Consider the following 21,189-nt stretch of genomic DNA (forward strand, 5'->3'; position numbering starts at 1 on the left):
GGGTCGGACTAGTTTATGTTAGCAATTTTTTATTAATACAAAAATAGGAGTTCTAAACTTTAGCAATTTTTTTTAAAAAAATGAGTTTTAAAATTGAATTTCATTTTCCCTTTTTAGGCTAAACATAGTATTCATTGGAATTTCCAATACTAAAAATGAGTTTATACCGGAACACTTAATAAATTATTCACAAATATGTTAAAATCGTATGTTAAATGAATTGTTACATAAATTTGTAATAAATATATCATATGAAATGATATTGTATTTGTATAAGTTCTTTTGAAAACTAAAAACAAACTTATGATGTTCTATTCATTGTAGTTAGTTCATAAAAAATGGATTAGGGAAATAATTGTAGATTCAAAGTATCACAGATTAAACATTTAAATCTAAAAACCACTCAATGTTTCATACTATTTTACTTTAATTCAAAATTAATTCAATAAATTAGATTTTTTAGTATATTAAATTATAAAAAAATAAAATTGAATTATAATCCGGTTCCCGGTTAGGAACCGGTCGGTTCCGGTTCCGAACCGAAACCGGTGTTAATTAAAAAGTTGGAACCGGTACTGGAACCGGAACCGGAAATCCGGTTCCGGTTCCTGAATTAACCGGTCAGTTCCAGTTCCGATTCCGATTAACCGAGAACCGGAGAACCGTTTAAGCACCCCTAGTTACACTCCCTCTGTCCATCAGGGCACTCATGCAGTGAAAATCAGACACAACCCATTTTTTTCCTGGCGCGCCAACATTTTTAATTTTAGTCACAACACCTGCAATAAGGCAGCCCCATTTTAAGCCATAATTTATTTCACAATTTTTCATGTCTTTTTTTTCTTTTTAATTTTTTGAGTGAATGATGCAAATGGTCCCTGAATTTTGCATTTTGTATGCCAATAGTCTCTACACTTTGACAATATCATGGGTAGACTCTGGACTAAAGTGTGATCACATTTGTTATACTTTTTCACTATTCATCACAAATTTGCACAAAAAATGCCCCCAAGACATGAATGACATTTTCAGACTTTTATAAAAATAGAATATCTAGGTACTAGATATGCTATTTTCTCTATTTCTCTCTTTAGGATTAAATATGATATTTTCCCATAGCTTGAGTACCTGAAATTTAGAGTTTGGGTTTAGGGTAACCCTCAGTTTAGTTTTGCAATAACTTTATGTCAAATCCTCTCTTTCTCTTAAACTGTTAGAAAGTAGAAACTAAAATTAAAAAAATACTATGAAATTCTTAATTATAAAAATTTAAATAAATTTTTTTTTCCAAACACTGGACGCACTAGACACACACTGACAATAAAGCGCAACTCAATTGATAAGAGACTTTCCCTCTAACCAATAGGCCAGGGGTTCGAGTTAATACTATGTAGATGAGGAACCAGTTTTGATCCTATTAAAAAAAAAAGTACACATACAATACACATTGCACATACACTCGCAATACACACATTACACGTACACTCGTACACCAAGTGCATGTAGTGTGTGCAATGTCCACCGTGTAGTGTGTGGTTGTGTGCTTAGTGTGTGTATTTACGGAGTATTTAATTATTGTGTGCCACAGCCACTTACATGCAAGCACAATTTTTCATTCCATTATTACAATTTGTACAAGTAGATACCAAGCAAAATGAATGAAATCAATAAGGAATAACAGTTTATTTCCCTTTATATTCTTTGCACAAGAATTGAATAAAACTGTCATTTCATTCTAAACCCGATTCTCATCTTCGTTCTATTACCTCCTTATTCAATTATTAATTACTATATGGCGGCCTAACAATTTATCTAAAAAATGAAAATAGGTAGAGAGAAAAAAATAAGGATTGAGAGTATAATTTCCTTAACGGCGTCGTATTCTTTACCTTCCCCGTTCTGCATTTCCTAAAATTTGAAACTTAAACCCTTCGTCAAAACCTCACACTAATTCTCGATTGAACACCCAAATTAATGTTTATGAATCAATCACATTAATCCCGTTCTGAAAAAATGTGGTCTTTGATACAGAAAAGATTATGCCGTAGAATCCGACTTCATAGGTCGATCATTCCGAGCTGTTTATTGAATTCTGTCTCTGAACATCAAGCTTACTATTCTTCTAGCCCCGCCTGCAATCATACAGCTCCTCGTTCTGCAATTGGATCCGACAAATATAATGGGCTCTTTTCTTCATTTGATGCGAAATGGAGGGGATCAAATTTTATGCGATTCTTGAGCTCTCAGGCTGCTGCTGAAGCATCCACTTCCGACGGGCTGACGGTGGGAGGAATCATTGCAAACAATTGGGTGATTTATGATGAAAACGAAAGCGATTGGAAGAGTCACGCGGCTGCCATTGCTCAGTCCATTCACCTTATCAAGAAGCGCCTAAGAGTATGTTTGTGATTTGAAACAGCTTCGTATCTTTGGATCACAATGATTGATTGTGAATTTTAGTTTTAAAAGATCTAATTGGTACTTCTGTTGGTGTTATTTTGATTGGTTGTGATTGAGTAAAATTAATATCTGATGTTTGCATAAAGAATTCGTGAGTTTGCAAAGTAATTTATGCGATTGTTGATTTCTATCTCTGTAATTGGTTGTGTGCTGATATTTTCTATTTGATTCTTTGATTTACTTTGTATTTTGCCAGTGGAAAAAATTGATATCCAAACTGGAGGTGTTATCAAAAGAGTTGGATGAGCCAGATTTGTGGGATAATCCTTCTCATGCAGGAAAGATAAGTCGTGAGCACGGCTCAGTTATGGGAAAAATGAAAGAGGTTAATGCTTTTGAGCAAGAGCTTTTTGAACATGTTGATATGATAAAGCTTGCTCGGGAGGAGAATGATGCAGAATTGGAATCAGTGGGGACTCAATTTTTCTCCTTATAGGCACATACTATATATTTCTTTATGGCTTTGCATTACTTTTATTCTAACATAAAACAATATAGCAGTAATTATTTGACCTTTAACGAAACTTCTAGGATTTTTCCTTTCATTGCCGATAACCTAATTACTAAAGTTTATCATATGATTAATGAATGCCGAGGGCAGGTGCTATATGATGATTTTTTCCACCTTGAAATGTGCCTGAAGTGTGAATGGAAATGTTCGTTTATACATTATGGAAAATCTTTGGATAATGCATCCGAGCTTGAGAAGGGGCATATTGCATGATATCAGTTGTTATCCTGTGGAGTCATATTTCAAGCTGTCGGAGGGGTGGAAGCAACATAAATATCACTTAGTCAAGGCTAATCAATGAAATAAAAGGAAATCAATAGGTTAAATTTCATTCCCCTCCAGTAAAGTATAAAAATATGCATTTCTTATGATAGTAATTCTATTGTTTGCATATAATATATGTTCTGTTCCAGTAAAATTTAAGGGTGCCTTACCTTGTTGATCAATGATTTCATGCCCTTACCTATCCATTTGTTCTATTTGTTCCAGGAATCCTTGAATGCTCTACTTGTCCTAAGAAGGCATCTCAAAGAAAAGGAGCTTGAAGCTTTGTTAGCTGGGGAACATGACCCATGTCCTTGCTTCATAGAGGTAAATTTTTCAGTTTTTCTTACTATATTTATGATTTCTTTACTTGCCATGACAAGTTTATATTTTAAGGACATCCAACCTTGCATCATCATTCATGTCTAAGCCTCTAAGGGTAGTTTACTCCTTTGGATGGAATGAGTTCATGATAGATGAATATAAAATAGAATGATGTGAATGCTTATTTTCAATGATTCACCCTTGCTTCACATGATCCATTGAGGGAAAATCTTTAGCTAGCATACTTGTTTTCGTGGATTGGAAAAATGAGCATGAAATCACATTGTTGAAGCATTAAATGATTGATCCTATATTTTATATTTTCCCTTTATCTCTTTCAGTTTTCCTGTTTACTTTTGTTTGATATTGCTGTTTGTTTTCCAGTTCCTTCAGGCTCCCCTGTGGCAGTTTGTGCTTTACATGTCTTCTTCTTTCTGTCCTTCACTGTCTTCTCTTTAGTTAAGGCTTCTAAAGCTTATACCTTTTCAAATTGAGTTTTGACATGCATTTCTGGTTATAGCCAAAGTTACTCAGAGATTTATCAAAAGTAACAAGCAAAAAAATTTGTTGGTATGGAAGTGCTTTCTGAAAGAGTACAGAACCATAGTTATGTTGTTTAAGAAACTAGTCCGTAGCCTTAGGATACTGCCATGAGAATACATGAAAAAAGGGAGAAAGGAGAAAGATACAGAGAAGGTTTAAGATTGAGGTAGCATAATATTTATTGATAATCCAGTTACATCTTTTACTGCATTTTCAGTTGAGCCTCCAACATATTACTATGTGATTGTTTGCGAAATTTACCCTTTGCAAGGACTACTTTTTCATTGGGTTTGGAACCTGTTTTGCTTTGTCTCATACTGGAAATTTGTTTTGATACATAGTGAAGCCAAATGTTGACGCCTCTTAGTGCTAACTCTAGGTTCAAGCTGGAGCAGGTGGTACTGAGAGCATGGACTGGGCTTCAATGGTCATGCAGATGTACAAAAGGTGGGCTGAAAATCGTCATTTTAGAGTTACTGTTGTCGAGGAAATCCCAGGCGAATTGGCAGGAATCAAGGTGTTCATGCTCTTAAGTCTTAACTCCTTATACTAACTTGAACAATAAACTTTGACGTGCACGTATGCAAGTAATGTATGCTTCAAATATCCGTACTCCGGAAACCATTGATCTGTTCTGTCCCTTTTGTTTATAGATCACGAGAATGTTTTCATGGTAAATCTGTTGAATAGGTGATGGAGCTTCATCATTATCAGTTATGTCTGTTCTCTTCCATGAAAAACAATGGTGCTTTATAATGCATTACAACAAAATTTGAACTTGAAGTCTTGAATCTTTATTGTTATTACATCATTCTAATTTTTCCTGTTTCATTTGTCTCCTCAAATCTCAACTTTCAGAGAGCGACAATCAAGGTTGACGGTGGTTATGCATATGGATATGCCAAAGCAGAAGTCGGGGCACATCGTCTGGTGCGCATCTCTCCGTTCGACAGTAATAAGCGCAGGCACACCTCCTTCGCTTCCGTAGCTGTAATCCCAATCCTAGGTGACGATTTTTCCCATGTCCAAATCAACGAATCCGACCTACGCATTGAGCGGTATCGATCCGGGGGCCCTGGGGGCCAGCACGCTAACACAACTGACAGCGCTGTACGGATCACTCATATCCCAACCGGAGTCACCGCCTCTTGTCAAAACGAAAGGTACAGATGCAACCTTGTGCATTTTCATAAGAGGCACACATTGTCAATTTTTTGCCTTTCCAAAATGCAATACCATTTTAAGGTAAAAACATGATGTCCGATAATGCAGGTCTCAGCACCAGAACAAGGCTTCTGCAATGGCCGTGCTCCAATCGCGGCTGGACCAACTTGAAATTGTCCGTCAAGCGCAGATAAACGCAGAGCACACACAGTCACTCACTGATATAAACTTCGGCAGCCAGATCCGGTCTTACGTGCTCCATGTATGCATCTCAACATCTTCTTCACTAAATTGCTCTCTCCCTTGCTGATCAGTCTTCTTTCTTTTTGGCAGCCTTATAGAATGGTGAAGGATCATCGGACAGAGTACGAGGTTTCTGATCCGGATTCCGTCCTGCAAGGAGATGTTGATGGATTCATCTTGAGCTTTCTCTCTTCCTCTTTGGACAAAGATATTGAAGATGATTGATTGGGATTTTGTTGCTTCCATTTCATGCACACTGTAACTCTTAACCCAAAGGTGGAAAAAGTGATGCTCTCTCTTTTAGGAAATATAGTTGGATTTGGTTGAACCGAATAATGTGGTGAGATGTAAATGGATGGATTTATTTTTTGACTAATTATATACTAGTTTACATTTACAATCTGAATTTTAGTTATTATAATCTCAACTTCAATTTATTTATGGATTCATAAATCAAACAAATAAATTAAATGTATTGTATTGATGAACCAATTGATTGAAAAACATTACTGAAACAGACAGCAGCACTTCTTAGCAAACTCCGCCACCCCTCATCGGACCTCCCAAAGCTCGCCTCCACCATCTCCATTGGCGTTAAAACCACCCCTCCTTCACACTCTACGCACACTTCTCCTTCACCAAAATGCAATCCGCCATTTCCCTCTCCCTCTCCTCTCAATCACCGATCGCTCGACCCTCTCCCACAAACGATACCTGTCCCTCGCCGCCGCGCTCGCTCCGCTTCTGCGGCCTTCGTAGAGAGGCATTCGGCGCCGGCGCCTCCTCGGCTGCGACGTCCTTGCGCTTGGCGAGCTTCAATTCGCGTTCCCAGCATTCCAATTTGAATGGCGTTTTCGCGGCCTTGAAAGGCAACGGCGCGCCCTCGTCGAGCGGCTTCGACTACGATCTCGTCATTATTGGAGCTGGAGTTGGCGGCCACGGTGCCGCGCTTCATGCTGTTGAGAAGGTGAAGCTAGTTGTTTGCGATCGTTGCGCTCTGTTTCAGATTTCCTTTTCTTATTTTGTGCTTTGCCTAATTTCAGTATACTATTTGCTAATGTCGCTTGAGATCAACTGATAAATACAGACTTTACTTTCTCCATCTTGAAATTTACATTTTCAACATAATTTCCATTGCAAAGTTGGTTGTGATCTAATGCTAAAAAAATAGATACAATAAACTTAATAAGGGCTAGCTTTCTCTGTTTAATGGCTAAAAGCGATGTTACCTACCTTAGTACTATTATTTCATCAATTACTATAAAAAGCGACTGTAAATTGTTTTCTTCCCATCGGAATTCTGCCACTTTTTGTGTTTTTTGTTCAAAGTGTTTTCTTTTGATTGATTGCCCTATTTGATTCTGTTAAGTAGGCATCTATAGTCATTTCCAGCTTAGCCATCTTGACTACAATGATCTCTTTTGTGATCTGTATCATAACGGCAATGCCACGCTACTGTAATATCCTGTTTATTGGACAATCATCTTGAACTTATATAAATTGCAGGGCTTGAAAACTGCCATTATTGAAGGGGATGTAGTTGGAGGAACATGTGTCAATAGAGGCTGTGTTCCTTCTAAAGCCCTTCTTGCTGTCAGCGGTCGCATGCGAGAGCTTCAAAATGAACAACATATGAAGTCTTTTGGTCTGCAGGTATTTCTCTTTCTTGTAAAGAAATCCTTTGATTTTGTGTAATCTGCAGCACGAGAGTTGTAGATAGCAGTTTTGCTGTTCAGTTACAAGATAAGGTTTTCTTTCCTTTCTGGATAATGTTCCGTGAACTTACTGATCATCAATTTGTCATATGGTAGGTTGCAGCAGCTGGATACGACAGACAGAAAGTTGCTGACCATGCAAATAATTTGGCCTCAAAGATCAGAAGCAACTTGACCAACTCAATGAAAGCTCTTGGTGTCGATATATTGACAGGTTTTGGTACTATTTTGGTGAGTCCATGTCTTCAGTTCTAAGATATCCTAGTTGTATAGATTTACAAAAAAAATTTAGTTTATAACTAATGGAAACTATATTATAATCTACATTTAATATATGTATACTCATAACTCAAACCATATTCAGGGTCCACAAAAGTTGAAATTTGGGAAAGGAGATTCTGGGGACAAGATTATAACTGCAAAAGACATAATAGTAGCTACCGGTTCTGTTCCTTTAGTGCCCAAGGGAATTGAAGTTGATGGTAGCTGCTTTTCTGCTATTTATTTTTGCTCTTATATTTTCAAGCCAATTTCGTCAGAATTTTTACTGTTTCACTTATCTTAGCCTCTTAGGCTGACTATATACTTGGTATCAATTGACTGCAGGCAAGACAGTAATTACCAGTGACCATGCGCTTAAATTGGAATCTGTTCCACAGTGGATAGCTATTGTTGGAAGTGGCTACATTGGACTTGAGTTCAGTGATGTGTATACTGCCCTTGGAAGTGAGGTGTGATAGCTTATTTTTCCCTACTATTTTGCATCTAGACTATTTATATAAACATTATTAGAAATTTTTTTGGCTAGGAAAGTGGACTCTTTTTTACGTCTTCTTGATAATCCTACTTCCCTTACCACCATTGCTCGTCATATACTGTGCCTAAGCAATGACCTATCCATCAATCTCTTTTTACATGTACTCTTAAGGTAAATGACATGGCGTAAGGACCGTTGATGATCTCATTACACAGGTTACTTTCATTGAAGCTTTGGATCAAATCATGCCAGGATTTGATCCTGAGATTGGAAAATTAGCACAACGAGTTCTCGTTAATCCTCGCAAGATTGACTCTTACACTGGTGTATTTGCTAGCAAGGTGCCCACCAGTCAATTTTTCTACTTATTTTGTGCAGAAAAATATTATAACTTTATCATCCATCCTAAGTTTTATGATGTCGATGCCGTCTACAGATCACTCCTGCAAAGGATGGGAAGCCAGTACAAATAGAGCTCATTGATGCAAAGACAAAGGAACCAAAAGAAACTCTGGAGGTAATGTTCAGAAATCTATCTCAAGGGAAATCAGGCATGAAAGACCTATACAAATTCTTACCTCTGCACTTGATATTGCAAAGTTAGGATATAATCCAGAGTGCCGTATGTTACAGAGCAAGCTGGACTATTTTTCATAATGAACTTCTGTAAAAAATACTATATATTAAGCTGAGAAAAGAGATATATATGAAGAAAAATTATACTATGTGATATGTCATAAATTGCAAGTTTTATTATCTGAAGTGGTAACAATAAACACCCTCCCCCCTCTTTTTAATCATATAGATTGTTATCTCACTTGATATAAGTGGACTGTGATAGCAGCTGTATGTCAATGCCTCTCTGTTCAATTATAGTCTTCTCCATCTGTTTTGTTACTACTGCTAATTATAATTGGAGTGTAATCTGTTTCATGACTTACTGCAGGTAGATGCCGCACTTATTGCGACTGGAAGGGCCCCATTCACAAAAGGGCTTGGTTTGGAAAATGTTAGTGAAACTGGCCATTGACATTGTAAAATTGAATTTTAATGTTTGAAAACTAATGTTTGTAAAATATATTTACATCCAAATCCAGATTAATGTTCAAACACAACGTGGATTTGTCCCTGTTGATGAGCGCATGAGAGTTATTGATGCAAATGGGAAGTTGGTGAGTGTGCAGTTTCCTTTTTCTTTCTCTTTTCTATGTGCAGAAGTATTTACATTGTGCCTTCTACTCACCCTAAGTTCTGCTTGTTAGGTTCCTCATTTGTATTGCATTGGAGATGCTAATGGGAAAATGATGCTTGCCCATGCAGCCAGTGCACAAGGAATATCTGGTATGAAGTTCATATGAAACTTCAGCAGTTTGATTTTGCCTATCATTTTGTAACCTCTGGAATTGGTCTCAGTTGTTGAGCAAGTTACAGGAAACGACCATGTCCTGAACCATTTAAGCATTCCAGCAGCTTGCTTTACCCATCCAGAAATCAGCATGGTAGGACTGACTGAGGTATGTCTCTCCATCTCAAATTGCTTTTAATCAGTGCTTGCTGCTTGATTTTCTTATCCTATAGAATATAGCAGTATACTGCTTGGCTATTTCAGATATTTGCTTCACTTCACATGAGAAAATAGCAGTACCTTTTGTTTCTTTAACTCGGAAGGTGCTGCGAGTCTATTTCCGTCATGCTTCATGATGGCTTTTGTTGTGAAGAGCGGGTAACTAAATAAGATGTAAACTTGATTTTTTTTTTGTAGAAAGAAAGTATTTCTTTCTGCTGAGTGTATTGAAGTGCATTTTTGACATAATTCTTTTCTGGCATATTATATAAGAAAACAAATATTGATAGTTTCTTTTCTCATTTCTGCTGCTAAATCTTTAAAACTCTTTCAGCCTCAAGCCAGAGAAAAGGCTGAGAAGGAAGGATTTGAAGTAAGCATTGCCAAAACAAGTTTCAAAGCAAATACCAAAGCTCTTGCTGAAAATGAAGGAGAAGGAATAGCCAAGGTAATGCATAATTCGCAATAAGTTGCTTCTGTTTTAGTTCATTTGATTGTTTGCCCTATTGGTTCTTATGACCCAAGCTCTGAAAATTTGTTGATAAAGTGATCAACATGTCACAGTTACTGCCCTTAGATGATACACTTTTTAGAAGAATCTTTAAAACGTTAGCTTACAACATATCCTCCTCTATGAGTTTGATTTGAAAAACTTGTTTGTGAACTTCACATGAAGTTCAGGGTAAAATGCTGCCTATTTGGCTCCTGGCTACTAGTTCTGAACCCCTTACAATACATTTCCTTTTGGTCCTTCTAGATATGATATATATAATGTACTAGGTTTGCATACTGAATCCATTGTTCTTTACAGTTGATATACAGGCCTGACAACGGCGAGATCCTTGGGGTTCACATTTTTGGATTACATGCTGCAGATCTCATACATGAGGCATCTAATGCCATCGCCATGGGAACACGTATACAGGTACATTACCTATAAAATACGATCTACTACACTTTATAGAGAGCCTTCTAGGTAAGATGCCAATTGCACAAACTGTAGCCTGGAAAACAAGAAAATGTCTTACAGTAGAAAAAAGAATAAAATGATGTACAGAAAATTCACGCATTCGATGGCTTTGTGCAGAGTTTACTATTGCTTATATTTTCAGACTCCTCATTCCGTAACTTTTTGTCAATTATTTAATTGTATCTGAGCCTTTAATTAATTTACTTTTTTCTGCAATGAGGTTTATTTGCTTCCTACCACACCAAGAACTAATTAAATTATGGTCAAAGAGTTCAATTAGAATAATCTGCCTGTAGTTTCATATGTTTATTTGTACTCTTGGTACTATGTACTTTGCAGGACATAAAATTTGCCGTGCATGCACATCCAACCTTGTCTGAAGTGCTGGACGAACTCTTCAAATCAGCAAAGGTAACACATTGGTTCTTTACAGATTTCTGAACAGGAGAACTCTTTTAACCACTCTTCGCTAAAGTATACGGTCATACCCTGTGCAAATCTCTCCTTTTTTTTAATTGGCAAATAAATATTAATTTTAAAGGCTGTGCCACGTGACCTTTGGTCCGGACATCAACCACTGTACCGCTAGGCCAACACATGCACGCATCTCTACTTCTTTCTGTGCGGGGTTAGCAAAATGCTCTAGCTAACAAGTCAGGCTCCTCATGCACTTGCAAAAACATAAACTACCCCCTCTGATTTTTCAATGGTACATTAGATGACTTATGCTCTCCTCTAAAATAATACTAGTACTATGCTTAAAGAATAAATACCAATTTCCATAAATCGTGGTACAACTTCGTTGAGGGTCAGAGTCTTGTTGCAAATATCTTCATCGGAGAATAAACATACTTCCACTTGCGTTTGTAACTGCAGGTTAAACTCACTGCCCCTAAAACAGTTGCTAAGGCAGTCCCTGTTTAGGCTTCTAGGTTTGTTGGTCATGGAGAGGAATTGCTGAAACAGATCATCTTACATAGTATTGCAATTGTTCTCTATTTGATGAAGTCTGCACTGGCTCGTGTGAAGGATGGTCAAATTTTTGGATTTGTATACTGACGTTTTTACTTTCTTATATGTGGCTTCTTGTAGGAATTTGTTGAACTTGGAAATAAATCTTGTTTATCAGTCAAATAATATAATTTATTCCATTTATGTTGTAAAAATGTATGGAATTTTCAAATTCCGTTGCACATTTTCCTCTCATGTTTTTACTCTGCCGTTTTAATTCTATTCAAAGTCTTTTGTATATAAAATTAGGTTGGTCATGCAGTTGGTGAGGGATTGAAGACTACTAGTCCAAAATCAAAATCAAAATCAAAATCAAAATAATAAAATATTTTAAGAGGCCAATATTTACAAATTGACGCTTCTGTAGAGTCATCAACAAAACTATCAGTTAATATAGTCTTAATTAGAGTTCAATTTTTCGAATGGATTAACTACTTGTTGCTTTTAATGCTTGAAATTGCGATAGCTCCATATGTAAAAAAGGTTAATATATGTAAATTTGCATTATTCAAATTTATTATTTCATTCATTATATCATTCCTAAACTAAGAATATGTCCCTACTATAACTGACTATACTATGGCTAGTGGTGTTCGGTCAATATTATTAGTATGCCAAACTCTTGCGCGGCCACAATCGCTAATTGGGTATTATAAGTCAATGAGGTATTAATTATGATTTAATAGTCTTTAATTAGAGTTTATTAAATAAGACTGGACGGATATTTGATGCATCGAGTGTAGAAAAACGTGCCTCTAAATAGTAATATTAGATTATTACAAACAACGCCTAAAAATGGTTGTTGGGAGGGAATTAGAGTCCAAAAAAGAATATTATTGTTTTCGGAAATGGTTTTTTGAAATAATATCTATATACGATATATTTTTCTTTTATATTTAGTTTTATGATTTTCAGTATTTTTCTTACACTCAAATTTAATATTTTTTTACTATTATACTTGTATAGTATTTTTTAGATGTAGACAATCAATCCTAGAATTATGATAAAAATCAAATATATCAATATAAATTTTAAGATTGATTTCACCTAATATGTTGATTTTTTTTGGGTATGATATCATAAGTATCAAGATACAATTAGTAAGTTTTGCATTATTTTCCATATTTGATTAATTACAAAATTAATTAATTTAGTTTTCAAAATATATATTTGAAATTTTATTTTTGTGAAAGAAATAAAAAAAACAAAAGTATAAAGGAGCACTGTGGAAATTTATAGTATTACTAAACAAGAGGAAAGGGAGATAAATTTTTATTTAAGTACTAGTATACCTTATTAAGTCAGTTGTAGTATATTTCTTTTGGACCTTTGGTGATCATTACGGTAAAAATGTTGCATAAACATCATTAACAGAGGCCACATATGACATATCCCGCTTGATTTTTATTCACGATATTGTATTCCAAAAATAAAATAATGGTCATAAATAATACTAGTAATTATTTAAACGGTGAAATATTTTTTAATGAACGTCCTAAGTGATGGGATAAAATCGACTTTTTATCCTTATTATATATCTTTAGTGCATTTATTTACAAAAAAAATTAGGAATATTGGCATTTAATATCATGAAACTTTTCAAAAATTTATTTTTTCCCACGAACTTTAAATTTGCCATATTGTTGACAATGATTCCAAACTTGGATATGATCTTGGATATGATCTTGAATATATAATGATTTTGTTTTTCTTATTTTTAAATACGATATTTTTTAGGTAATGGTTTCGGCATTTTTATTACAAATTGTTGACAGTGATTTTGGTATATCAAATTTATCTTTTATAATTATATGTTTTAAGTACATTTTTATTTTGTTTGAAGAAAATTTAATAGGTTAATACTAGCAAGTATAATAGTCATGTCATGTACATATGGATTAGTTATATGCAACTAAAATACCTAAATATATTCATGTACATTTATAATAAATGTTTGCATAAGGAATGAAGTATATCAAAACTCATTCTTATGCTAAAACTAAAGCTAAATAAAGCCATTAGATTAGGATGAAAAATCGCCTAGAAAGCACCATGTAGCAGATTTATATTACTCTATTCATCCATGAATAGGAGTCTCATTCATTTCAGACACGGGTTTTAATAAATATTGAAAAAAGTGGTGGATATGCGAGTAGAATGAGTTAATGGAATGTGGAATCTCTTTATCATTTATGGTAATTATGAACCGGGACTCCTATTCGCGGACGGAGGGAGTATTTGTTTTAATGTACGAAGGGTAAATTAGAGAATTAAAGTCCATCCTTAAAATTATCAAAAAACACCCTAAAACTTAAATTCTATATAATCTTTTCGATTTAAAATATTTTTTCACATATTATATATATCAAATTAAAGAGGATTTTACGAAAATTTTGGCTGTAATTTGTACTCCCTCCGTTCCATAATAATGGAGGCGTTTCTTTTTTGGCATGGAAATTAAGAAAAATTGTGTTAGGTGAGTTAAGTAAAGAAAGAGTAAAGTGGAAAATGAAAAAGGTAGAAAGATGAAGAGAGAATAAAGTAAGAGAGAGTAAAGCAAGTGTGGAAAAATGTGTTGACTTTTACTAAAAAGAGAAATTAATCTATTATTATGGAACGTACCAAAATAACAAAATGATTCTATTACTATTGAACAGATGGAGTATATTTCTATAATGACTTATAGATTAATGCACTTCACTGCATTGTTACGTTGTTATAATCCAATGTACATAATGCCCTAAGTTCAATATATTGATATCGAAAAAATTGTTTGTTTAAATATGCTTGAATTTGCAGACAGTTGTATGTAATGCTATAAGAGCGTCTCCAATAGCAGACGTCGCGGTAGGACGTCGCCGACCGGATGTCCGTCGTAGTGAAGAAGAAGGGCGCCCACGCCCGTCCCCAACGCCCGTCGGATGGGCTCGGACGTCCAACCCACGGGTGGGCGGACGTCCGATTTCTTATATATATATATATTTTAAAAAACTCTATAAATTATGTAATTTTTTATATTCTTTATATTTTTTAAATTATGTAATTTTTTTTAATTATGTAATTTTTTTTAAGTATTACGTAATTTTTTTGATGAAGTATTCGAATTTTCCCGTATTCCGTGTCGACATTTTAATTTCGTAAATAAAAAAATCCGTAAATTGAATAATTGCGGGAAGTCCTAGTGGATGTCCTAGTGGGAAGTCCTAGTGCATGGGAAGTCCTAGTGATGTGGCAGTAAAATGGGAAGTCCTAGTGATGACATGGCAGAAAGTTTTTGTGGGAAATCCTAGTGGGAGGGGCGCCACCGGAGACGATCTTACAATACACGGTAATGTCGCAAGTACAGTATATGTAATTCCTCAAGTTCAATGTATATAATGGTGAAAAATTGTAATGTTGTTTAACTATCTTTTAAAATTTACAAGCAGTTGTATTTTATCCTCCTCCAAGTGCAGTATATATAATGCCCTAATTGCTTTGTATATAATGCTAATAAAATGTGTATTATTGAATTATATGCATATATAACACAATTATCAATCAGCCCAATTTACCTTTAATGCTCTATTCACATGTAATTAATACCGGACAAAAATTATAGATCTCCATTGTACATTTTTTTAATCTACGGGTTCATATATTTGATCTAGTTTTGAGATAAAATTATGATGCATTATAGCTCTATTGTGTATGACAGTGATATATATGTAATTAGTTAAAGATGAAACGAAAATACCTAAATTTATTCATGTACATTTATAATAAATGTATGCACATGTATAGGCTATATGGAAAATACCTAAATTTTCATTTTAATCTGCAAAAAAGCATTCCTTATGGAGTAATTTATTACAATGTATTTTCTGTAAGGAAAAAAAAATTCGTCCATTTTATGTGGAATAATGCACTTATTACTTTTATCTTTTTTCCATCTAATATTATCATGGTATTAGAGAAGTTAGGATATATACTAAAAATTATTTGTATTTATACCTATTTCCAATACAATTTTCTATTCAATGTGCAAAAGAGTATGCTTTTGTGAGTAATTAATTAAACGTGTATTTTATACTCCCTCTGTCTCATGCTACTTGCACATTTCATTTTCAATATGTCCCAAACTATTTGCACTATTTCTATATTAGATAAAAATTATGGTATTTAATTAAGATATTAGAGTTAGTTCGTGTTTTCTTTATCAAGTGTTGTCTTATTGTACTTAAAATTTTATTTTAATTACACTAATTATTCATGTTCAAATTTACGCTGTCAAAGTGAAAAGTGCAAGTAGCATGAGACGGAGGGAGTAGTAATTATGTATTTATGAAAGTAGTCACATGCAAAATTAGTTTTCCTCCCACTTTACGTGGAATAATGCAATAATTTTTACCTTTCCATATTATTTTGTCATGGTACTACTATTATAATAAGGATATACTCCATACTACATTAGGAGCAGTATATTTTATGTTGTTTGTATTTTTAAATTCTTATTAAAAAATATTATTGTTATTTGCAATAATCTTAAAACCCCTAATTTGAAATTTGTAATTTGTAATTATGAAAAAAGAAATCTTACTGCAATTTGCAATTCAATAGAAGTGTAATATTGCGGTCGTTTTTGTTATTCGGCAAACAAAAAAGGCGGCGCCTTACTAAAATAAACAGACTTTGAATCTGAAAACCCAAACTCTCTCTCTCTCTCTCAGGATTCGGTAATTATCTATTTATAATTATACCATTCCCAGCACACAAACAGCACACATCATTGTTTCTCTCTCCAGCGACAAACAGTTTTCGTGATTCGATCGAGCGATTGCGAGCGGTTCAGCGTTCGCAGATCGATCGATCCTTTTGCTTTTAATTCTTCAATCCGACTTGCCTGCGAGCTCGCCTGCTCCGTAAACATCCCAATATGTTCTTGTTCGATTGGTTTTATGGAGTTCTCGCATCGCTCGGTTTGTGGCAGAAAGAGGGGAAGATTCTGTTTTTAGGGCTTGATAATGCGGGAAAAACCACCCTCCTCCATATGCTCAAAGACGAGGTCCCCTTTACTTCCCTTTTATTTTGTTGTTTTTATTTTTTATCAATTGGTGTTGAGGCTGGAATGAATTGAGTCCTTGTTCGATAATATTTATGCGAAGTTACTGATTTTTTTGGTGAATAAGTTGAGTTAGAGATCAGATGATGAACGACTTTTTGTAACAGAAAAAATTATGAAATCGAGCAATTTGTATGTTTGGATCTGGATGTATGAGGGGATGAAGTATGATTTGATTCAATTCACCTTTTGTTTTGGCAGAATTTGGTTTTCAATTGTAATTCATTCTTATCATCCATGTCCATGATGTATTTAAATCGTATCTCTTGCCAAAGATAATTGAGTCTTTAGCTGGAACGAGTCTCTGAAAGTGTATTCAGCTGCTCAAATTCCAATACAAGTTTAATTAGCTCATACTTTTTCCTGCTATTGCCTTCCTGATTCTCTCGGTGTCGGTCCTAATCTCATTGTGAAGGGGGATGTATCATTGTGTGGTCAAATTGGAGCTTTACTTGCGGGTTTCCTGACTTTAGAAGTAAACTGAAATCCTTATGGTGTTTAAAATGAGCAGAGATTGGTACAGCATCAGCCAACTCAGCATCCAACATCAGAGGAGCTAAGCATTGGGAATATCAAGTTTAAGGCATTTGATTTGGGAGGTCATCAAATTGCACGCAGGGTGTGGAAAGATTATTATGCCAAGGTATAATCTCTCCAAAACAGCAAAACTTCTATCCATCATTAGTGATGAGTGTTCTTTTGTTTTATGCTGACTGTTCACCATTTATCTCTGGTTCCATAGCTAACCATGTTCTAAATTTTGCCTTTCAGTTTTGTGTTCTTTGATGGAACCTTGTTTTGCTGCAACATGTATTCTTGAGCTCCTAGTCTTCATGACATTTTTTGAAACCACTAGTCCTCATGATTTTTAAGATTGCTGTCTTCTTGAGTGTTCTCTTCTATTGGTGTTTTCTGTGTATAGTAAATGTATCGAGCAGTCATTAGGATTTCTTGGTAGTTGATTCTACTTTCTAGATAGATGATATCATTCTGAAAATATTTGACAGTGGCCTATGTGATGTTTTAGTACTGGACCTTCCCAAATAAAGCTTGTTTCTTAACTCACTAGGCATCATTATCACCTTTCCTGTCATTTAATTGCATTGAATCCTTTTCTTGGAAAGTGTTGTTGATGCTCATGACTGCTTGACTTCTGCACTCTTTCAATCCTCTAAAAATTTGGAAAGATGTAGAATAAATATTTTGATATCGCAATAAAAGGTTGAGGAAATAACTTTGTTATATGTCTCGCCAAAGGAAATAAAACAGTTTATGAATATTTTAATATAGAGAAAACTTGAGCTACTGATCCTTCTTTCATATAGCAGTGAGTTCAAAGTCTAGCCAAAGGTTGAGATATCACCAACATTGTTATATGTCTTTCCTTATCGTTTACAGAATCCATGAGACTTTTTCTGGTTCGAATATGTTTTACTTTCACACAATGAAAATCAATGCTTGAACTCCCTGCATTTGAGTGGTAGCTAATTACGTGGACAAATCTTTTGGATGTGAAGGTGGACGCTGTCGTTTACTTGGTGGATGCTTATGACAAGGAGAGGTTCGCAGAGTCGAAGAAAGAGCTCGATGGTCTTCTTTCTGACGACAGTTTGGCTAATGTTCCGTTCTTGATATTGGGCAACAAGATTGATATTCCTTATGCTGCATCTGAAGAAGAGTTGACCTACTATTTGGGGTTGTCCGGCATCACTACTGGGAAAGGTAAGGTAAACCTCTCTGATTCGAACGTCCGCCCGATTGAGGTATTCATGTGCAGCATTGTGCGTAAGATGGGCTATGGAGATGGCTTCAAATGGGTCTCTCAGTATATCAAGTAGAGGGGGCAATAACATTGTTAGACTTCATTCAATACTTGTCTCTTTAAAAGGATTGTTCGCCCCATTCGGTTAAATGAATTAAATTTTGGATTTATTTCTTGTTGAATGTCAGCATATGAATTCTTTTGGGGGATTTTGGACCTTTATTTTGAGACTTGATATAGATACTGAAATCTCTGTGCTAATTATAACTTAGTATTTCAGCCTCGAAAACGAGAGGAGCATGAGCTTATTTATGCTGAAATCCCATTTGACCAAAAAAGTGTTTCATGTCTAAAAATTTTATAGAAGAGCATCTCTCTTTTATGTAGGACTGGAAAAGTTCTTTTCTTATAGCACTTATTCTATAACTCTGATGGCATATTTAGTGAAAATACATCTATGATCCATGAACTATCAAATTATATACTACCTTTGAGCCTTTAGTGAAAATACATCCTCTCCTACCTTGACGCCTTCGAAGAGCTCCAGACTGTCTCAATCGCTGACCTCACCGCGATAAGAAGGCAATTTTGGTCGCTGTGCCCGGGGCCTTCACCCCGACGTGCTCGCAGAAACACCTCCCCGGATTCGTCGAGAAGGCGGCGGAGTGCAAAGCAAAGGGCATCGCCTGTCTCCATCAACGACGCCTTCGTGATGAAGGCGTGGAAAGCGGATCTGAAGATTGGGGAGGAGGTGTTGCTGCTCAGCGAAGATGGCGTCGGGGAGCTTGTCGCCAACGGAGATGGTGGCGGAGATTTTGGGGGCGGCGGAGAAGCGGAGGGACTGGGATGGAAGTCGGCGGCGGGGGTTTGGGAAGAAGAGGGAGAGAGGCTGTTTGAGGTTAAGGGAGGACGAGCGGAAGAGGTGAGCGGTGGCTGCTGCCATTGTTGGTTGAGGAGAAGCTGTGAAGTTTTTAATTTTAAAATAATTAAAAATTATAACTAACATCTATAGTTTGGTCAAAGTCTTATTTAAACCTGTTGACCGTTAATTTTTAACGGAAATGTTGACGGAGGACCAAAATGATCAAATTTTTATATGTTCAGGACAAAAAATCAACAAGATAATGTTTTAGACAAAAAAACGTAAAATGATCATATATTCAGAATTAATTTTGACCTTTACTCTACAATAAAAATATAAAACCAGATGAATCATTACAGAAGCACCAAAAGCCCATAGAACAAGGGCCAATAAATGCGTTTTCCTATCATTCATTTTAACACATAGAACAAGGGCCAATAAATGCGTTTTCCTATCATTCATTTTTGTTTAATACGTGTATATATATTAGTATATGGTATTCTGCAATAGGGCTGGCAAATCGTGCGGATTGGGTCGGTATCGGGTCAACCCAATATCGACCCAATCTTATCGGGTCCCAACCCAACCCAACTCAATCATCGTGTTCTTATCGGGTTCAATCCAAACAGATTCGTGTCGGATTCGTGCGGATTTCGTGTCATCCAAAAAAATATTGGTCATCTTTTAATGATAGTAAGTTACTACACAATATAAAGGCTATACGATATCGACCGACATATGATAAAATAAGATACTTACAAAATTAAATAATGTTTAAATCCAAATAATAAAATTAAATCTAACAAATAAAGTTAAAATAATTAAAATAATTATTTTTTAATAAAATTTAAGTATGCACTAATATTTTTTATCATAAAAAATACTCCCTCCGTCCCATTTTAGGAGTTCCGATTTACTATTTTTGGATGTCCCACTTTAGGAGTCCCGGTTGGAATATTCCATAATTGGTAATAGACCCCACATTTCACTCATCTTTTTCCACTCACATTTTATTATAAAACTAATATATAAATGTAGGACCCACATTCCACTATCTTTTTTCAACAACTTCCCTTTATATTTCTTAAAACTCATGCCGAACTCAATCGGGACTCTTAGAGTGGGACGGAGGGAGTATATTAATAGAATTAATCATATTTTTACTAATAAAATTAAAATTATAACATTTTTTAATTAATAAAAATAATTAAAATTAAATTTTAATATATTATACCCACTCTGTCCCATTAAAAATGAAACGTTTTCCTTTTTTGTTTGTCCCATTAAAAATGAAACGTTTCCTAAAATGGAAACAACTCTGTCTCTACTTTTTCATCTCTCTTACTTTACTTTCTCCTCATCAACTCACAAAACAACACTACATAAAATCCCGTGCCGATTCCCAAATGTTTCATTTTAAGTGGGACGGAGGGAGTATTAATTAATAAAAATAATCAAAATAAATTTTTTTTTCTTAACGGATAACCCAACCCGACCCGCATCCGACCCAACCCAACCCAAAATTTTCGGGTTCTTATTGGGTCGACCCTATAAGGATCCAAATCTTAAACGTGCGTGTTCGTATCGGGTTAACTTCGTGCGGATTCGTGTCGGATCAAAAATTGTCAGCCCTATTTTGCAATACGGTCTATTAAGAGTTGTAAACCTCTTGGTTTGCAATAGTTTAGTAGTAGGGGTTCAATTATAATTTATAACTAACTCTCGAGTCACAAATAACTGAACTGACAACCATGGTTATACTACTGTGAAAGTGCGATGATATCCAAATTGTTATGTAATAATAAATGTTGATTATGAATCTTGTCAACTGTTGCTACGTGGGGATGTAGCTCAGATGGTAGAGCGCTCGCTTAGCATGCGAGAGGTACGGGGATCGATACCCCGCATCTCCAAGTTCTATTTTCCCTTTTGAACGCT

The 21,189-nt window shown here is 35.3% G+C and overlaps 3 protein-coding genes and 1 non-coding gene across 5 annotated transcripts; all 4 read left to right on the forward strand.

Moving 5' to 3' along the window:
• Window positions 1-1,866: 1,866 nt before the first annotated feature.
• LOC125205644 (peptide chain release factor PrfB2, chloroplastic) lies at window positions 1,867-5,915 on the forward strand. Of its 2 annotated transcripts, none has more exons than XM_048104702.1 (7): window positions 1,867-2,397; window positions 2,657-2,785; window positions 3,461-3,562; window positions 4,482-4,619; window positions 4,961-5,265; window positions 5,375-5,528; window positions 5,600-5,915. In XM_048104702.1, exons 1-7 carry the CDS (start codon window positions 2,014-2,016, stop codon window positions 5,732-5,734), a joined length of 1,347 nt encoding a protein of 448 aa, XP_047960659.1. In that variant the 5' UTR covers window positions 1,867-2,013; the 3' UTR covers window positions 5,735-5,915. The 2 variants fall into 2 exon arrangements, with proteins under 2 accessions (XP_047960659.1, XP_047960658.1); XM_048104701.1 differs by having other exon boundaries at window positions 1,868-2,397; window positions 2,657-2,869.
• A 92-nt stretch (window positions 5,916-6,007) lies between these two features.
• LOC125205643 (dihydrolipoyl dehydrogenase 2, chloroplastic-like) lies at window positions 6,008-11,708 on the forward strand. The gene is made up of 15 exons (XM_048104700.1): window positions 6,008-6,476; window positions 7,016-7,162; window positions 7,321-7,455; window positions 7,589-7,706; window positions 7,831-7,955; window positions 8,197-8,322; window positions 8,418-8,498; window positions 8,928-8,990; window positions 9,079-9,153; window positions 9,244-9,322; window positions 9,395-9,495; window positions 9,880-9,993; window positions 10,357-10,470; window positions 10,855-10,926; window positions 11,392-11,708. The coding sequence occupies exons 1-15, from the start codon at window positions 6,153-6,155 to the stop codon at window positions 11,437-11,439; spliced, it is 1,722 nt and encodes a 573-aa protein (XP_047960657.1). The 5' UTR covers window positions 6,008-6,152; the 3' UTR covers window positions 11,440-11,708.
• A 4,511-nt stretch (window positions 11,709-16,219) lies between these two features.
• On the forward strand, window positions 16,220-18,559 carry LOC125207959 (GTP-binding protein SAR1A-like). Its single transcript, XM_048107481.1, has 3 exons — window positions 16,220-16,570; window positions 17,139-17,270; window positions 18,145-18,559. The coding sequence occupies exons 1-3, from the start codon at window positions 16,442-16,444 to the stop codon at window positions 18,463-18,465; spliced, it is 582 nt and encodes a 193-aa protein (XP_047963438.1). The 5' UTR covers window positions 16,220-16,441; the 3' UTR covers window positions 18,466-18,559.
• A 2,532-nt stretch (window positions 18,560-21,091) lies between these two features.
• TRNAA-AGC lies at window positions 21,092-21,164 on the forward strand. The gene has a single exon. It is a non-coding gene; the product is annotated as a tRNA-Ala (tRNA).
• Window positions 21,165-21,189: the final 25 nt, after the last annotated feature.

Source organism: Salvia hispanica, chromosome 2 (genome assembly GCF_023119035.1).
Source record: "Salvia hispanica cultivar TCC Black 2014 chromosome 2, UniMelb_Shisp_WGS_1.0, whole genome shotgun sequence".
Taxonomy (NCBI): domain Eukaryota; kingdom Viridiplantae; phylum Streptophyta; class Magnoliopsida; order Lamiales; family Lamiaceae; genus Salvia; species Salvia hispanica.